The sequence below is a fragment of the Glycine max genome, chromosome 13 (assembly GCF_000004515.6).
Source record: "Glycine max cultivar Williams 82 chromosome 13, Glycine_max_v4.0, whole genome shotgun sequence".
NCBI classification, from domain to species: domain Eukaryota; kingdom Viridiplantae; phylum Streptophyta; class Magnoliopsida; order Fabales; family Fabaceae; genus Glycine; species Glycine max.
Genome location: NC_038249.2, coordinates 27315513 through 27331765, shown reverse-complemented (window position 1 = coordinate 27331765; position 16253 = coordinate 27315513). Strand labels below are relative to the sequence as shown.

At 36.1% G+C, this 16253-nt stretch overlaps 3 protein-coding genes and 1 long non-coding RNA gene across 5 annotated transcripts; 2 read left to right on the top strand and 2 right to left on the bottom strand.

Moving 5' to 3' along the window:
- Nucleotides 1-2652: 2652 nt before the first annotated feature.
- LOC100808456 (calcium uptake protein, mitochondrial) lies at nucleotides 2653-7331 on the top strand. Of its 2 annotated transcripts, XM_006594199.4 has the most exons (7): nucleotides 2653-3223; nucleotides 3600-3667; nucleotides 3803-4026; nucleotides 4141-4224; nucleotides 4847-5054; nucleotides 5474-5770; nucleotides 5863-7331. In XM_006594199.4, the coding sequence occupies exons 1-7, from the start codon at nucleotides 2869-2871 to the stop codon at nucleotides 6088-6090; spliced, it is 1464 nt and encodes a 487-aa protein (XP_006594262.1). In that variant the 5' UTR covers nucleotides 2653-2868; the 3' UTR covers nucleotides 6091-7331. The 2 variants fall into 2 exon arrangements, with proteins under 2 accessions (XP_006594262.1, XP_006594263.1); XM_006594200.4 differs by lacking the exon at nucleotides 4141-4224.
- Nucleotides 4773-5293, bottom strand: LOC121173306 (uncharacterized). Its single transcript, XR_005887864.1, has 2 exons — nucleotides 5236-5293; nucleotides 4773-5134 (listed from the first exon to the last, which is right to left on the bottom strand). It is a non-coding gene; the product is annotated as an uncharacterized lncRNA (long non-coding RNA).
- On the bottom strand, nucleotides 6929-8275 carry LOC100807924 (protein ALP1-like). The gene has a single exon (XM_003541442.2). It carries the CDS (start codon nucleotides 8273-8275, stop codon nucleotides 6929-6931), a length of 1347 nt encoding a protein of 448 aa, XP_003541490.1.
- A 4763-nt stretch (nucleotides 8276-13038) lies between these two features.
- Nucleotides 13039-15737, top strand: LOC100779950 (UPF0051 protein ABCI8, chloroplastic). The gene is made up of 2 exons (XM_003542615.5): nucleotides 13039-14719; nucleotides 15320-15737. The coding sequence occupies exons 1-2, from the start codon at nucleotides 13304-13306 to the stop codon at nucleotides 15536-15538; spliced, it is 1635 nt and encodes a 544-aa protein (XP_003542663.1). The 5' UTR covers nucleotides 13039-13303; the 3' UTR covers nucleotides 15539-15737.
- The last annotated feature ends 516 nt before the right edge of the window (nucleotides 15738-16253 follow it).

Genomic DNA, 16253 nt, shown 5'->3' with positions numbered 1-16253 from the left:
CTACCTTCCCTTTTTTCTTTTTCTTTTTTTAAGATGAAGAAATTTGGCTGGTAGTTGAGATTGAGAGTGACAACAGCCAATAATTTGTTGCGTGGAATTTTGGCATATTATAGTAAGGAAGGTTCACGGGTATTAGATTGAAGGGGTTATGAGAATATTACAAAAAAGGTTCAAATCCTCAAAGTTAGAACCTATTGCAGATATACATATTATCATGTAGGTAACAACTAACCACCACTTAATTAGCACTAGAAAGTAAAACATGATTTGGGATAAAAATACTACTATCAAACAATAGTGTGTCTTTGTGGTGCTTAATCACGTTAGATAAGGACAGTGCAGGACCATAAAAGAGTGAGTAACATGGGTTAAATTAAGTTAAAGGCATCAAGGGCCCATGAAATGGGAAGTAGTTAAGGCAAATCAATTTGGTAACCTACTACCTATTTTGCCGATCATAGTCTAAGAAAAAAGTCCAAATGACCCACACCTTGAATTTTCGAGCCTAGTTATTAGTAGCACATACCTGCCGCTTTAATTAGAAAACAGTAATGTATACAAGAAAAACAAGAGGGGAAGAGAAGCCATATAAATTGACTTGGAATAAATATAGTAACTGTTTTGGTAAGCATGCCATGTCGGTCTTGGCGATGGTGCAATGCAATGAAGTCACAATTGGTGGGCGTAATTCTATTAATTGCCCTTCTTCCAAATACATACATGATTGGTGAGAGCAGAAGGGATGGGATGCTAAACCACTGTAGCAAACCAATGGCATCAAGTCATTTCAGAAGCCAAAGAACACGGCAAGTTACCTGCAGAGTATGCAGTTTACATCCTCTGCTTTGGTTCAAATCAATGTTGGGCTGCACATGCCACAATCCTTATCAAGCATCATGATAGGGTGACATAAATGAGAAAGATTTCCGCTCTTAAATAAGAAAAATATTACTGTCATTCTATGAAGTTCAATCAATAAAAAGTTTCATCATCACAAATTTCATATACTATCATAAAATAAAATATAATTAGAATTCACCCACTTGCTCACTTTGATAACAGGCTAGACTCTTTAATATACTCTTTTACATATACAGAATTTAACAAGTCTTATATTTTATTTAATGATTTTTTCTTCGGATTTTATAGTTTTTAAATAATTTTAACCAATATGAAATGATTTTTTATTAGGTCAATAGTTGGTAGTCAGAAAATCTTTTATGCTAGATAAAATATGACTTATAAGTTATAACTTAACGAATGATCAAAAGAAGCTGAATTACAAACTATTGCATGGTCTTTAATCGGTTGTGTCAGTAGCCTTGGATCCATCCACCTAAACACCATCTATTTTGATTTCCTTCAAAGCTCTAAGCCATGGTTGGTCTATGGTTCTGATTTGTAAATTTTATGCCTTGGCTGGAGTTGACAGAGAACTACGTATCAACGTGGCCGATCGAATCCAACTGATATCACGTGAGATATTAATGGTATATTGATTATTTGGGCAACTGGACCAAAATTGCGAAAGGGAGGAGGTAGGTGCGCAGCACTAGTACTACTACTAGTTCCTTTAATGTACACCTATAATACTATGGTGCATATTTACTAACTGGAAATTTGTGTATTATATAATTTTATAAATAAAATGAGGAGTGAAATTCATTAAAGTTTATAAATTTATTCAATAATAAGAAGTATATTAGAAAAAGTATGTCATTAGTATTTCTCTAGGTTTATTAAGTATTTGAATAATTTCTTGATATCAAAAGTTAAAGTTTATTAAGTATTTAACTTTTTTCTTAGTATCTGCATATTTATAATTTCTTGATATCAAAAGTTAGAGATATTAAGTCATTTTAATTTATTTTTTTTATTTCTATTATTCATGATATCGAGATAAAGTTGTGTCCGTCATAATATACAAGGATTAATCAGGAATTAAACATATTTCTATTTTTCTTTTAATAAATAGACCAACCCACTGTACTCTGTGTAAATGCATACTGAAACATCACGTTTTCTTTAATTTCTGTTCTTTTTGTCTTTACATTTCTGAAGCATAAAAAATTTGCCAACTGACCAAACTAAACGAAAAATCTGGCTAACCCGTATAATCACCAACAGTGAAGAGTCTCGGAGAAAAAGTAGTACACCAAATAAAGAATATATTCCTAGCATTCTTGTTGTTAACGGTATAAGAATTTTTCTTTTTGAACCTCTTGAGTTGGCTTGTCCACATCCAAACTATAAATATAGCAAGATAAATTACTAAGAAAAATATACCTTATTATTATTATTATTATAAATTATAGTTTTTCATTTTTTTTTCAAAATATCTCCTATACTTATTTTCGTGTTGATTAAGTCTTCTATTTTTACTACTTAACCCTTCTATACTATAGCATCGATTATTTTTTCTTAATTGTATTGGTGATTTTATATTTACTAATAGCAGTTTTAACACCATTATAGAAGAGGAATAAGAGATGAAAGAAAGTGTAAGATAATGACATAAAAAAAAAAAGAGAAATTATTGTATTGTGTGAAGTTGAATGACCCTATCCACAGTGTGGGGTTCCATCTCCATCCATTCATCATTGAGGAATCAGAACCGCTAACTAACTTAGAAACTAGTAGTCCGAGTCAAAGAACCACATGTTTCCCGCTACACTCGTACACACCACATCGTTGGTCAACCAATAACCACTGTTGTTCCCTTTCCAACGTTTTCTCTTTTGCATCCTCAATTTCCTCCTCCAACCTTTTTCAGCGACATAACATCATATTTCTACGTGCACTTATCTCTCTGTTTGTCAACTCTCTATAAATACTGTCTTGTGCTTGTTCTCCCACTTTCACATTAATATGAACTCAACTTTTACGATGTTTTCTTGGGGCAGAAGATTCCAACTCTCTCTACGGCATAGCATAAGGCCGTTTGGCAGCCAATCACAAGGCTCCACGTCATCATCATCTTCTTCTTCTTTCAGCTCCTTTGGTGGGTCCAGGCATGGTGACAATAGGGTCAGAGACTTTGAGGCCTTTCTTAGATCAATCACTTCTGGGGTTGTGGTTGTTAGCTCCACCTTAGGCTATTGGTATTGGTCATCTTTGTCTTCTCCTGGTGCCAATTCTCTTCAGTCATTTGCTGATGGTTATGCTAATGAAGAGGATCAGTTTCAACAAAACGATGAAAACAAACCCAAGTTCCTCTTTAATGGTACCCTCCTTTTCTCCCATCATTTATACGTTGCATGTAGCCTGCTTTATTACATTTATTGTGATTTTAGTGTGTGTGTGTGTGTGTGTTAATTTCTATTTGCAATGCTGATTGCTGAATGTTTTCTTCTTAATTTAGCCTTCAATTCATTTTCATATGTATCATGGAATTGTTAGGTTGGATAGAATAGAAGTTGGTTTTAAAAATTATTTGGTTGACAAATTTTAGTGTATCAAAATAAAACTTACAGAACTTTGCATTACAAAAATATTAAGGATATAGACTAATTGACATAGGATTTTTGTTGTTTAATTGTTAATTTATTTGCTTTGTTGTAAATATTTAGATTTGTTGCATGTGTTCGCATTTGATGCAGATGGCTATAGAAGAAGAGTATTCTTCAATTATGAAAAACGAATTCGCTTGCAGAGCCCCCCAGAAAAGGTAATCAATTTTTCATTATGTGTTTGAATAATTATCCGCCATGTTGTTGTCTTGTTGTTGTTGTTTCTTTAACTTAAAAACCAGAGAATTGTTACTACGGAATATTTCATTACCAGGCACCATGTCTAAGTGCAGGTTTTCGAGTACTTTGCATCTGTTCGAAGCCCTAGTGGTGAGATTTTTATGACACCTGCCGATTTGATGCGTGCCATTGTTCCTGTCTTTCCTCCTTCTGAGTCAAACCGTGTTAGAGAGGGTTTTCTAAGAGGGGAGCAGGTTCCTGGCGAGTTGCAGTGCGAACCTTCACAATTTTTTATGCTTTTTGACACTAACAATGATGGACTCATTTCCTTTGCAGAGTGAGTATTTGTTGTCCTTTTTATTTGCTTATAACTTTTCTGTCATGACACACATAGTTACTGAGTTCAAGTGCTATGTAATTTGGATAACAAACTATTCTTTCTCGACACCAGGTACATCTTTTTTGTTACTCTCCTCAGTATACCAGAGTCCAGTGTTTCAGTGGCTTTTAAAATGTTTGATATTGACAACAATGGGTAGGAATATTCTCCTTTCCTTCCAGAACATGTCATAAGCTGTATTTACAAATTACATAAAGCTTTGACCTTCAATTTCGTTGATGGAATTTGAAATGAGCTTTGGCCTGTTGTGCTGTGTGTTTCATCAATGATTCTTTTGGTGATGTACATACACATGCTAGTGAAATTAATGATTCTTTTGGCAATGTATACACACACGCTAGTGAAATTGTCCACCATTTAGATGTGGATGCTTCTATAATGAAAAATTGATTTTCTTCACTATTATTTAGTTAAAGAATCAAATATAAACATCTATCTTTTGGCTACATCACTACAACGAGTTTTCAATTGCTCAGACTCTAAAAGCTCAATCATATTAACTGTTTAAGATAATTTAATAGGACATGCTCCGTATAAAACATACCACATAACGAGTTGAGTGTGTTAGACACTTGAGACATCAATTAAAACAAGCATGGAGACAGACAAATGTATACAAGATTTAGTTACAACTTACAATATCAACCGGACTGCATAAATGAATTAAGATTACTAGTCAGATCTGTCTGTATAAGAATTTGAATTTTTGTTTTGGGTTTTGGACTTCTGAATATTTCTAAAAAGAGTTTGTCAACAGGGAAATAGACATACAAGAATTCAAGAAAGTGATGGCCTTGATGAGATCACAAAACAGACAAGGAGCTAATCACAGAAATGGACGACGCCTTGGCGTTACAGCTTCTATAGAAAATGGGGGTCTCGTGGAGTATTTTTTTGGCAAAGATGGAAATACATGCTTACAACATGAAAGATTTGTTCAATTCTTAAGACAGCTGCATGATGAGGTATGTGAGTTGCCCGTATGCTGTCTTAGAAATGTTTTAATGGTGTCATAAGTGTTGGAGTGGTTAGTATGGGTGAAGTCCTGCATTAGGTAAGAATAGACATGTTGAGCAACATATAAATGGGAAAAACCAGTAAATCAAATACTTTAAGATTTTGAATTAGATATTGTGTAAAGTTTACTTGTGTGATTTGTTTGTTGCCCATTTATGGAGATCTCTCTATTCATCCCTCCTATTCTGTAACAATAAGACTCAATCATGTAGATAGCAACTAGAATTCTTTCTGCTGAAAATTCAAGTCAACTTCACCAAAATATGTTGATAACTTTTTATTAGTTTGAATCAATGTAATTATGCATCCTTAAAGATTGCAAAAATCTTCGATTAACATTACACTGCTCTTGTAATTTGATTTACAGATCTTGAGGTTAGAATTTTCCCATTATGACTACAATAAAAAAGGAACAATTTCAGCCAGAGATTTTGCCCTGTCCTTGGTTGCATCTGCGGACATCAATCACATAAACAAACTATTGGATAGGGTCGAAGAATTAAACAGTGACCAGAACCTAAGACACATAAGAATTACATTCAAGGAGTTTCAAGATTTTGCAGAATTACGCAAGAAATTGAAATCCTTCTCTCTGGCCATATTCAGTTATGGAAAAGTTAATGGAGTATTGACAAAATCTGATTTTCAGAGAGCAGCATCACAAGTACTAATACCTCCCTCCCTAAGCCAAACTAAATGTACACCATTTCAAATCCATGATTAACTTCTTAAGGTATTATATTTCTATTCATGCAGGTGTGTGGTGTTTGCATTACAGATGAAGTGGTTGACATAATCTTTCATGTGTTTGATGCAAATCGTGACGGAAGCTTAAGTGCAGCCGAGTTTGTGAGAGTTGTACAAAGAAGGGAAAGCAACAATTCATCACGTCATGACAGCTTCGGGGGTTTAACATCCTGTTGGTTGAACTGTGTAAAAAACTGTTCATCAGCTCAGTTCAATTTTGATGGAATACGTTCATAAGTATCCATCTTTTTACTGTAATGAATTCAACCATATACAACATCATTTAGGGAAACAGGCAGAAGATTCATTCCCGTAGCAGTGGAGATTTGTTGTCTAATATTTTGGTGGCCAAGTCTTCATGTGTGAATATTTGTACATACTCACACTCCAGCTACCTTAAATATTAATTCTTGCCTTTCGTAGCTTTAGTTTTTATTTGGCCATCTTACACGGTGTTGATACTTTATTTTTATTCAAGTGTTAAATACTTGTAATATGAGTTTATACTAAGTGAGTAGATTAAGTATGAGAAATTTAATTATATCGCTCTTTCTACATTTTTTTTCTCCCTAGGTGAATGTCAGTGTGTAAAATGTAAATTCATTGGACCTTTCATTTCAACAGGGGGGGCAGCACTTGCTTTTACTATTGGAACAATAACTAGACAAATCCCAGCCACATTCTCCCATTCGAAATATAAAGCGATTGGATCTTTCTTATAACATGTTGCTCCAATTTTTAAAAATAACTCAGTAATAGTAACAATAATTGGAATTTTTTTCATTGCAGATTTCTTTCTACTCAAACACTTTAATCAAGTAAATATTTTTACCTAACTCTAATACATACACCTTTGCCATTGAAAGGGAAAATTTTGATAACTTGTACCTTACTTTGTTAACTAGCAGTTTCAGAAAAACATCCTAGGATGACAAAATGCTACCATATAAGAGTCCAACATAATAGAACTGATGGACATACATGGTTTCCAAATTGCAAGGTACACTTTACAGCAATTCCCAAACAACAAGTTCACCAATCAAACATCCACTAGTTCTTCCAACATTCACACCATTCATTTTCTCAAGCTCAACCTACTCAAATGCAAAGCAAGTGCATCTCTCACCCTCACAGCACTCTCATCCCCCACTCCATCAAAAGCAGGAAGCTCCTCTTCCTTTTCCTTCTCCTTTTCCACGCACCACTTACTCACCCCTTCATCCGGCATTGCCTCATTGAACTTGACAACAAAATTATGCAACAAGCAACAAGCAACAACCACAAACGGCAAATGCTCAACACACTCTTGCTTCCACTTCCTCGAAGCCGCAAGAAGCCGCCACCTGGCACGAAGCCTCCCGAACGCATCCCCAACCAACTCCATCGCATTCCCATGGACGCAATTGAACGCTCTCTCAGCGGAACCAAAACTATCTTCCTCATTCACTCTGTTATAAGGCGTCAAAAGCCAAGGCAAAAGGGGAAAACAAGAATCGCCCAGAATATACTGAGGAATCAAACAACCTTCGCTGAGATTATAACTAGGCCCATTCAACAATTCCTTGGATTGCTCCACCTCACGATAAAGCTTACTCTCACGTAAAAAAATTTCGGGTTTCATTGTACTTGGCCACCCTGCTGAGACATCCAGGAACCTTCCTTCGGAATCCACCAATGCTTGAACTATTAAAGCTCCATTTTCACCCAATAATGAATCGTCGATTTTGAACCTAGTGAACCCTAAAACCCCGAAACAGTTGGGGAGGGAGCTGAAGCCGAACCCCACCACAACCCTCTCAGAGTCGGTGCGGAGCTCGAAGAGGTGGCCGAGGTTGTCGGCGAGGGCCTTGCAGACGGCGAAGAAGGCGCGGCAGGCGTCCGGCGGGGAGATGGCGAAGCGGCGGGAGACGGCGGGGTAGGGGGCGGCGTGGGCGAGGCGGAAGAGGGCGGCGGCGAGGACGCAGTCGGGGGCCATGTGGGGGAAGGAGGGGGCGAGGGAGGGGGAGAGGAGGTGGAGGAGATGGGAGAAGGAGGGTTTGGACATGCGGAAGGCGTGGAGCCATAGGGAATCGGAGACGGAGCGGAAGCGGCGGAACCAGGAGTCGCTGTGCGGCGGAGAGAGAGGCGGCGAGGGAGAGTGGGAGATGATGGATGAGATTAGGGATTCGAGACGGAGGGATTGGGAAGGTAGGAGAACGAGGTCGTTTTGGGAGAGGAAGGACTGTACTGCATGTGTTACTCGCGAAATCAAAGCGGCGACGTTTTGGTTTTGATTTTGGTTTTGGTTTTGATTTTGGTTTAGGTTTACATTGTGATTGTGGGGTTTCTTCTTGGGCTTGCGCTTTTTGGCCATGCCGGAGGAGCCAAGGAGGTGTGGTGTGCTGATTTCTTCACAAACATATAAGGTGAACCACTTTGTCATGTGATTTAAGGTGGATCCTTAACTTGTAACTATTAGATTTATTAATAAAATATTAAACTGTATCAAAAATCTTTTATAATTATTTTCAGTGACTACAAAGGTGGCCCATCTTATATTCGGATCCATTATATATGTAGATGGGTTTATTAATGTAGACCTACTTATTAGAAGGTGTATAATAGTAACCAGCTTCTTTCCTTCGGAAAAAAAAAAAAAAGCAATCCGCGTTCTTTTATTTGGACAAAAAAAACTACTCTTTTGTTTAAACTTACATAAATTAAAGGATAATTATATATTTTTACTATTTTTTTAAATAAAAGTAAATCATAATTCTTTTTTCTCTTCCTAAGTTGTCTTCCATCATATACTTCACTCTCGTCTATGGAGGTATAAGAAAACTTAACATTGTTAAACTTACACCTCGAATCACCCTTCATGGTCCTCACTCGCTTCATACTCCTTCCACCTCTTCAAGAACGCAAATTCATTTGTCAACGATAGAAGGCAGAGGAAGGCGACGAAGGCCAAGTCGTGGTTGCCGCAAAGAAACACAACTTCTATTGCGAGTACTAGGTAAGTAAGACAATGAGGAAACCAATGAGGTAGTGAGTGTTGTGGCCTTAGTCGTAGTAGTCGACAAGGAAGATTATGGTTGCGATTTTAAATTCGAATTAGTCAAAGTTGCATTCAAGGTTTGTCACGAAGTCATGGATGTCGTCTATACATATAACTAACCTAGGGTTTGGGGGCTTGGTGTGTGTGTGTGTGGAACAAACGATAACAATGTATGTGTTTGTTGCATACAAAAGGAAAATGTCAACTCATTGTCTGATGGATCAGACAATAGTAGACGGATGTTGAAGTTTGCCGCATTTAAGATTAAGTTAAAAATGCTTTGTGTGTTTGATTCTTTGTACAAGAAATTATGAACATTCTTCATAAGATTCGTCGAAGAGTAAAAGAAAAGGAGAAAATTCAATGCATACAATTATCTCTTACATCAAAAGGGACACCCAAAAGCAGAAGACAATGTACTTTTCATAGCACAAAAAATTATCTATTTTTTGACACCGAATTTGAAGTGCTCTTCAAGAAAGATAAACAGAGTATTTTATTAGTCTTATGCGACTAGCTAGTGACAAAGATTAATTGTTGTATTTAATACTCCAATGGGCATTTCCTTCTTAAGACGATCATTATACAAAAAAAAGAAGGTTGTTTAGACATTAAAGTTAATTATTCAGCAAACCTATAAAAACAAGAAGATTTGAAGGGCTCAAGTTATGAATTCTGAAGGAACACATCATTTAAGCATTCAAATTCCAGTATCGATATTTTCTAAGTTGTAAAAAGTTTTTAAAACATTTTGAGTATCCTGAGAGGAAAAAAAACTAGGAGTTATAGTTTGTATATCCGTCTATAAGACGTTAGGTTAGTTTGTTAACATCCAACCTTAAACAAATCTGGTGATTTGTGTAGAGCAAAAAATGGTGTGGTAGGAACAATACTTTAGACATTAGACTGGACAGGCTAGTTGAAATACTACATGGGTAATACCAAAAATGGCTAGCGAAAACAATACTTGTATCTTTAAAGAAGATATTGAAACTCGATGGATTGTCAAAAACTAAACATAGTCTTAGTAAAAGAAACAAATCAATATAAATATTTGTGTTATTGTGCTTTATATGTCTTTTTGTTTTCATCTAACCTTGAATTTTGAATTTTGTTTTCATAAGTGTTTTGTGAAAAATTGATGTCAAAGTTATCGCCTATTATTTTCTTCGTCAAACTTTATTTTAGAAAAAAAAACATTTTAGATGAAAGAGTGCCTTGAGAAAAGCTTGCAAAAAAAATTATAATCACAATTCAACATTATTTCTTAAGATTTTTGTCCATATAAAGAGTAACTTTAAAAAAGAATTACTCTCCATTATCACCATTTGTTTTCCTTTAATCAAATTGTTAAAGATGAGTTACTTGTTAGATTAAAAGAAAATGAAGGATGAAGATGGAGAATAATTTTTTAAAAGTTACTTATAAAGTAGTTTGTGCTCCCCCCCCCTCTCTCTCTCTTTCTCTCTCCCCTATAGGATTAAAAGTTATTTAATAATCACATTACTACTTTAAAATATCAATGACTATATCTTTTAAGGTTAACATACGAGTATGTACATACACTACAATCAGTATTAGTGACAAGTCATTGCTTACAACTTCACATTCCATACTTGACATTGTTTGTGGGGATAAATAGATTAATTCATGGTGAAATTGAAGATCGAGGGAATATGGATCGGGGTGCTAGAGGTGGAACTTGAGACAAGGATGATACCTATGTTAAGGGAAGAGATTTCTTGCCAAGCAATCAATTTGCAACCCTAACTCTATAATATGTGCTAGCAAGGTTCTCAAGGATGGTGATGGTCAACACAATTTGACCCAATTAGGTATCAAGAATAACACCAAGATTCTCGCCACTCATATATGTGTCAAACAAGGCGAAGCTATTAAACAAGAAATCATGGTTGAAGAAGAATGTTTTCACAAACTTGCTAGGCTCAAGTAAGCCTTTTTAATTTTTTTGTACTATATAAATTTTGCTTACTAGGTTTTCTTGGTTCGGTTCAACTTGATGAACCCAACCACTCAATCTAAATCAACTAAATTGGTTCAAGTTTTTCTTTGATTGAGTTTGACATAAACCAAGATCTAGTCGATTGACAAGATTGGATCTCTAGTCATTTAGATTTGACAAGATTTGATCTCTATTGATTTAGATCTAACAAAATTTTATCTTTAGTGGTTTAAATCTGATAAAACTTGATCTCTATTGGTTTAGATCTAACAAAGTTTAATCTTTGTTTTTTGGGCATAGGGTTTATGCTTTACAACCCAATCCCCTAAACACTTTATCTAATTGTTCAATTTTTTAAATATTTTTTAATTATTTCTTTTGCTTTGTTATTCCTTTTTTTTTCTTTTAAATTTTTCTGATAATATCTAAACTTAGATTTAAAATAATCTTAAATTTTGATTTTGGATTAGATTCAGATTGTTGGATTTTTTTGAAGATTTTTTATATTTTTTATTATATATGTTGGACTCAATAAACCCAAATATTGAACCAACTTATCCTTGATCAAATTTGTTTGATTTGGGTTGATGGAAAAGTTTATCAAAACCAATCCAAACTAAAACAAGGTAAATTTGGTTAATTCAATTTTCATTCTCCTTTTAAATTGAATAAAATCAACCTATGAACATTCCTATAATCCTTTTTTATTTTTCATTTTTGATAGTGATTAAATACCATGTATTTCAATTTGAGTAAATTCATTAAATAGATAGAACCTATTTTATTCATTCGCAAAATTAAATTTTAAATCCTAATTAAAAAGCAATAGACTCCTTACAAATTTGTCTCATAACTTATTGGCTAAATTGCAATTTTGGTTTCCTTTAATGTTTGATCCATGATTTCTGTCCCTTTATTTTTTTTTTCGATTTTAGTCCTTACATTGAAAAAAATCACAAATTTGGTTCAATCATCAATTTTGCATACTTTTATTTATTTTACTTTTACAATTTAAGCAATTAAATCTTTTATCAATGATATCTTAAATGAATATGTTAGATTTAGGGTTCAAATGGAACAAAATAAAAGAGATAAAACATATGCAAATTGGATGATTAAACCAAAATTGTGGATTTTCTAAAATGTGAGAACTAAAATTGAAAAATAAATAAATACATGAGTGGACCAAATTCACAGATCAAGAATTATAAGAAAGTCAAATTTATAATTTAACCTAACTTATTTTACTCATTTGTAAAACTAAAATCTAAGGCTAGGGGTTTACTAGAATTTTTTAAACTTAAAAGTTACTTTAAAGTTAATGGTTAGTAAGAACTTTTCTTTAAGCTCAAAAAAAATTATTCAAATGAGAGTAGTTGTTTTGACCTCAAGCTAGTATTGTCAAGGTCATCGCATCCAAACTATTGTTTGCTTTGATACTCGTGAATCATCATGATTATATCTTTAAAAGGAATCTGTGGGTAAAGGAAGAATGATTTTTATAAACTATCCTTGACCTTGATTCCTAAGTGTTGTGTACAAAAACACCCCCGCGATTGAAGTTAAGGAGTAATAGTGGCCTACACTCTCCTTCTAATTGAAGTTAAGGGGTAATAGTGGCCTACACTCTCCTTCTAATGTCAATGTTCTTTCTTTAAGTTTTTTAGTATAGTTAGTGTCAATGCATCCTAGGTATTGTTTATTTTGTCATGATATCATGATCTTGTTCTTAAAAGACGCCTTAGTTAATTAAGAGAGAAGGACATTTATAAATTACTTTGACCTCCACTCATCAACAATGTAAGACTTTTATAAATTAGAATAATAGTGAAACATAAATAAGAGTGCGAGAAAGGAACATGTTAAATCTACAATATTGTGTGAATTTGATTCTAAATTATTTAAATTAATAATATTTATTTTATCTATATTAAGTATAGATGTGTTATATAACAATTTATACAATAATATTTTCTGACTCTATTTTTGTCCATCACATTGTGCACATCCATCATATAACTTATTACATCTGATTTTATAATCTTGATTGGAAAGGTGTCACGTTAACTTACACACAATAACTCCTAACTCATCAGCAAGTAGCATAGGAAAAAGTCTCCGTGGGTATGACAGCAAAACGGAACAGTATGTATCAGAAACTGCAGCAATTTTTGCAAGATGAAAGAAACTGCACAGATGTTGCGTTGTCTAAGACAGATTCCAAGCCCTATCCTTATCTTATCAACAATGGGAGCACTAATCACAAAAATAATAAAAGGTTTTATTTTAGTTGTCGTGTGTCGCACACAATGCCACCAAATTTCAATTTTTGCATTTTATTTTTAGTCTACAGTGTACGCGCACATGACACACGACACCCACAAGTATGAGAAAACAAAAGAAAACAAATTTCCCATTCTATTGAGCTGAAAACAAACGAAACCTCATCCATGGCTTCTCTTCTCCGTTGCAACGGAGTCTTCCTCTCCCCCTTACCTCCCCAACCCAGACGCGACCCCATCCTTCCCAAATTCTTTCTCCCCCAATCCCCAAATCCTAAACCGTCACGCCTCCTGACGGTGCGCGCGGAGGTGAAAGAGACCTCCTCCGCCGCCGCCACCACCACCACCACCACTTCCTCCGACGACAAGATCCGCGAAATCCTCCGCAACCGCGACTACGACAAGAAATTCGGGTTCAGCGTGGACATCGAGTCTTTGACAATCCCAAAAGGGCTCTCGAAAGAAACCATCCGTCTGATCTCGTCCCTGAAAGAGGAGCCCCAGTGGATGCTCGAATTCCGCCTCAAGGCCTTCGAGAAATTCCTGTCCATGAAGGAACCCACCTGGTCTGATAACACTTACCCCCCCATCGACTTCCAGAACATCTGCTACTACTCCGCTCCCAAGAATAAACCCTCACTCCAATCCCTCGACGACGCCGACCCCGAGCTTCTCCGCTACTTCGACAAGCTCGGTGTCCCTCTCAACGAGCAGAAGCGCCTCGCCAACGTCGCCGTTGACGCTGTCCTCGACAGCGTCTCCATCGCCACCACTCACCGCAAAACCCTAGAAAAAGCCGGCGTCATTTTCTGCTCCATCTCCGAGGCCATTAAGGAGTATCCTGATTTGGTGAGAAAGCATTTGGGAAGAGTTGTCCCCTCCGACGACAACTACTACGCCGCGTTGAACGCCGCCGTCTTCAGCGACGGGTCGTTTTGCTACATTCCGAAGGACACCAAGTGTCCTATGCAGATTTCGACTTACTTCAGAATCAACGCGTTGGAGACAGGGCAGTTTGAGAGGACTTTGATTGTCGCCGATGATCGGAGCTCTGTGGAGTATCTGGAAGGGTGCACTGCGCCTTCCTATGACCGGAATCAGCTCCATGCCGCGGTGGTGGAGTTGTATTGCGGCGAGGGGGCGGAGATTAAGTACTCCACGGTGCAGAATTGGTACGCTGGGGATGAAGAAGGGAAGGGTGGGGTTTACAATTTCGTGACGAAGAGAGGGCTGTGTGCTGGTGCCGGGTCGAAGATATCGTGGACGCAGGTGGAGACGGGTTCGGCGATCACGTGGAAGTACCCGAGCGTTGTGTTGGAGGGAGATGGCAGTGTGGGGGAGTTTTATTCTGTGGCTTTGACGAATAACTATCAACAGGCCGATACAGGGACGAAGATGATACACAAAGGGAAGAACACAAGGAGTAGGATTATATCAAAGGGGATATCGGTGGGGCATTCCAGGAACTGTTATAGAGGGCTGGTTCAGGTTCTGTCCAAGGCCGAGAATGCCCGAAACTCCTCGCAGTGTGACTCTATGCTCATTGGTGACAATGCAGCTGCAAATACCTATCCTTACATTCAGGTACTATGTTTTTTACTTTTCTTGTGTGCTTTGTTTATCTTGCTGAAATCATTCTAGCTAGGTTATTTTCACATTGTGTGATCTATTTAGCTGACTTTACCTTGGGGGGCCTATAAGGCTGTTGTTTGACAAACAAAGATAGAGAATATGAAGGTGGGAATGCAACCCTTGTTTCCATAAGCTAAAATCAGCTTATGAATAAGTTAATCTATAGAAGCTCTCATAAATTAGCTTATCTAAAAGATGACTTTTAACCTATGCATAAGCTAATTTTAGCTTATGGAGAAGCTCGTTTCATTTTTTTTCTTCTCCTAGAAGTGTTTGTGAAGAAGTTTTTCTTAGGATAGGATTTGGCCTGGTAGCTTTAATGGTATCTACTGTTGTTGGTTGAAACATCAAAGAGGAGGAGGTCATCAATATTATGGAGTTATTCTTTGTCTTTTCAAAAGCATTCTTGTGCAATTTCCCTACCTGACTTAACCCCTTTACTCCCCATTTTCTTTTTTCTGTATTTTCTCCCTGCTTCACTGTCCCTAATGTCCAGAAAATTTCCATGATAGATACTTTTGTCTTGCTCATAAAATTGCAATTATTTTGCAGGTGAAAAATCCAACAGCAAGAATCGAACATGAAGCTAGTACGTCCAAAATTGGTGAAGATCAATTGTTTTATTTTCAGCAAAGGGGAATAGACTATGAAAAAGCAATGGCTGCTATGATCTCTGGATTTTGCCGTGATGTCTTTAATGAGCTTCCTGATGAATTTGGTTCTGAGGTGAACCAACTCATGAGCTTGAAGCTTGAGGGATCAGTAGGTTAAACTTAAACAGCTTGTTAAGCATATCATTATATGGAATTTGCTCAGGCCATTTGTTCCTGAAATTGTCAAAGTCCTTATAGGTAGTGTATTCGGAAGGATGTGTATATGTTTGTATATAGATGCTGTCTTCAACTGCACCCTGCAAAAGTGGCCTGAAACATAGCCAGTTTTGAACCTTAATAAATGATCATTGCAATCCTATAATGTTGTTTGTGAATTCACTCTGATTTTATTTTCATGTATCCATATAATTAGATTGCATTCTTTGATTCAGTTAGTTCTGGAAAAGTAATTGTTTATTTCTAAAGCGCTCTCAGGAAGCTAACAGAAATAAGTGATTACTGTATTTCTCCAAAATGAGCTAAGCCAAATATATACATATCCTTATTGTCCTTCTACCTCTCTATTTTACTAAAAATGTATATCTTGTTGTGATACTGCTTAAGGCCTGATAATTTGATTGAGTTGATTCTGCGAGTAACTAATTAACTCCCCCTATTATATCAGGCACAACTTGTAAATAACTTGATGGCCTAAACGATATATCAAATAACGTGTAATTATGACATTTTAACAAGTCTGTTGTAAATTATAGTCCTAATTTTTAGCCTTGTCAATTGTCATTCTCTTAGAAGCATAAGATGCATGTACACTTCTAAGTCTGATGGTTTATGTAATAAATTTGTTGAGATTGCTTTATCCTTTTCTTTTTTGA

Excerpts from the sequence above, each read along its gene's own strand:
- LOC100808456 (XM_006594199.4), top strand. The coding sequence starts at position 2,869 with ATGAACTCAACTTTTACGATGTTTTCTTGGGGCAGAAGATTCCAACTC. Across the intron at positions 3,668-3,802 it reads TGCAGAGCCCCCCAGAAAAG|GTTTTCGAGTACTTTGCATC; the intron begins GTAATCAATTTT and ends GTCTAAGTGCAG. Across the intron at positions 4,225-4,846 it reads TTTGATATTGACAACAATGG|GGAAATAGACATACAAGAAT; the intron begins GTAGGAATATTC and ends GTTTGTCAACAG.
- LOC100807924 (XM_003541442.2), bottom strand. The coding sequence starts at position 8,275 with ATGACAAAGTGGTTCACCTTATATGTTTGTGAAGAAATCAGCACACCA.
- LOC100779950 (XM_003542615.5), top strand. The coding sequence starts at position 13,304 with ATGGCTTCTCTTCTCCGTTGCAACGGAGTCTTCCTCTCCCCCTTACCT. Across the intron at positions 14,720-15,319 it reads ATACCTATCCTTACATTCAG|GTGAAAAATCCAACAGCAAG; the intron begins GTACTATGTTTT and ends ATTATTTTGCAG.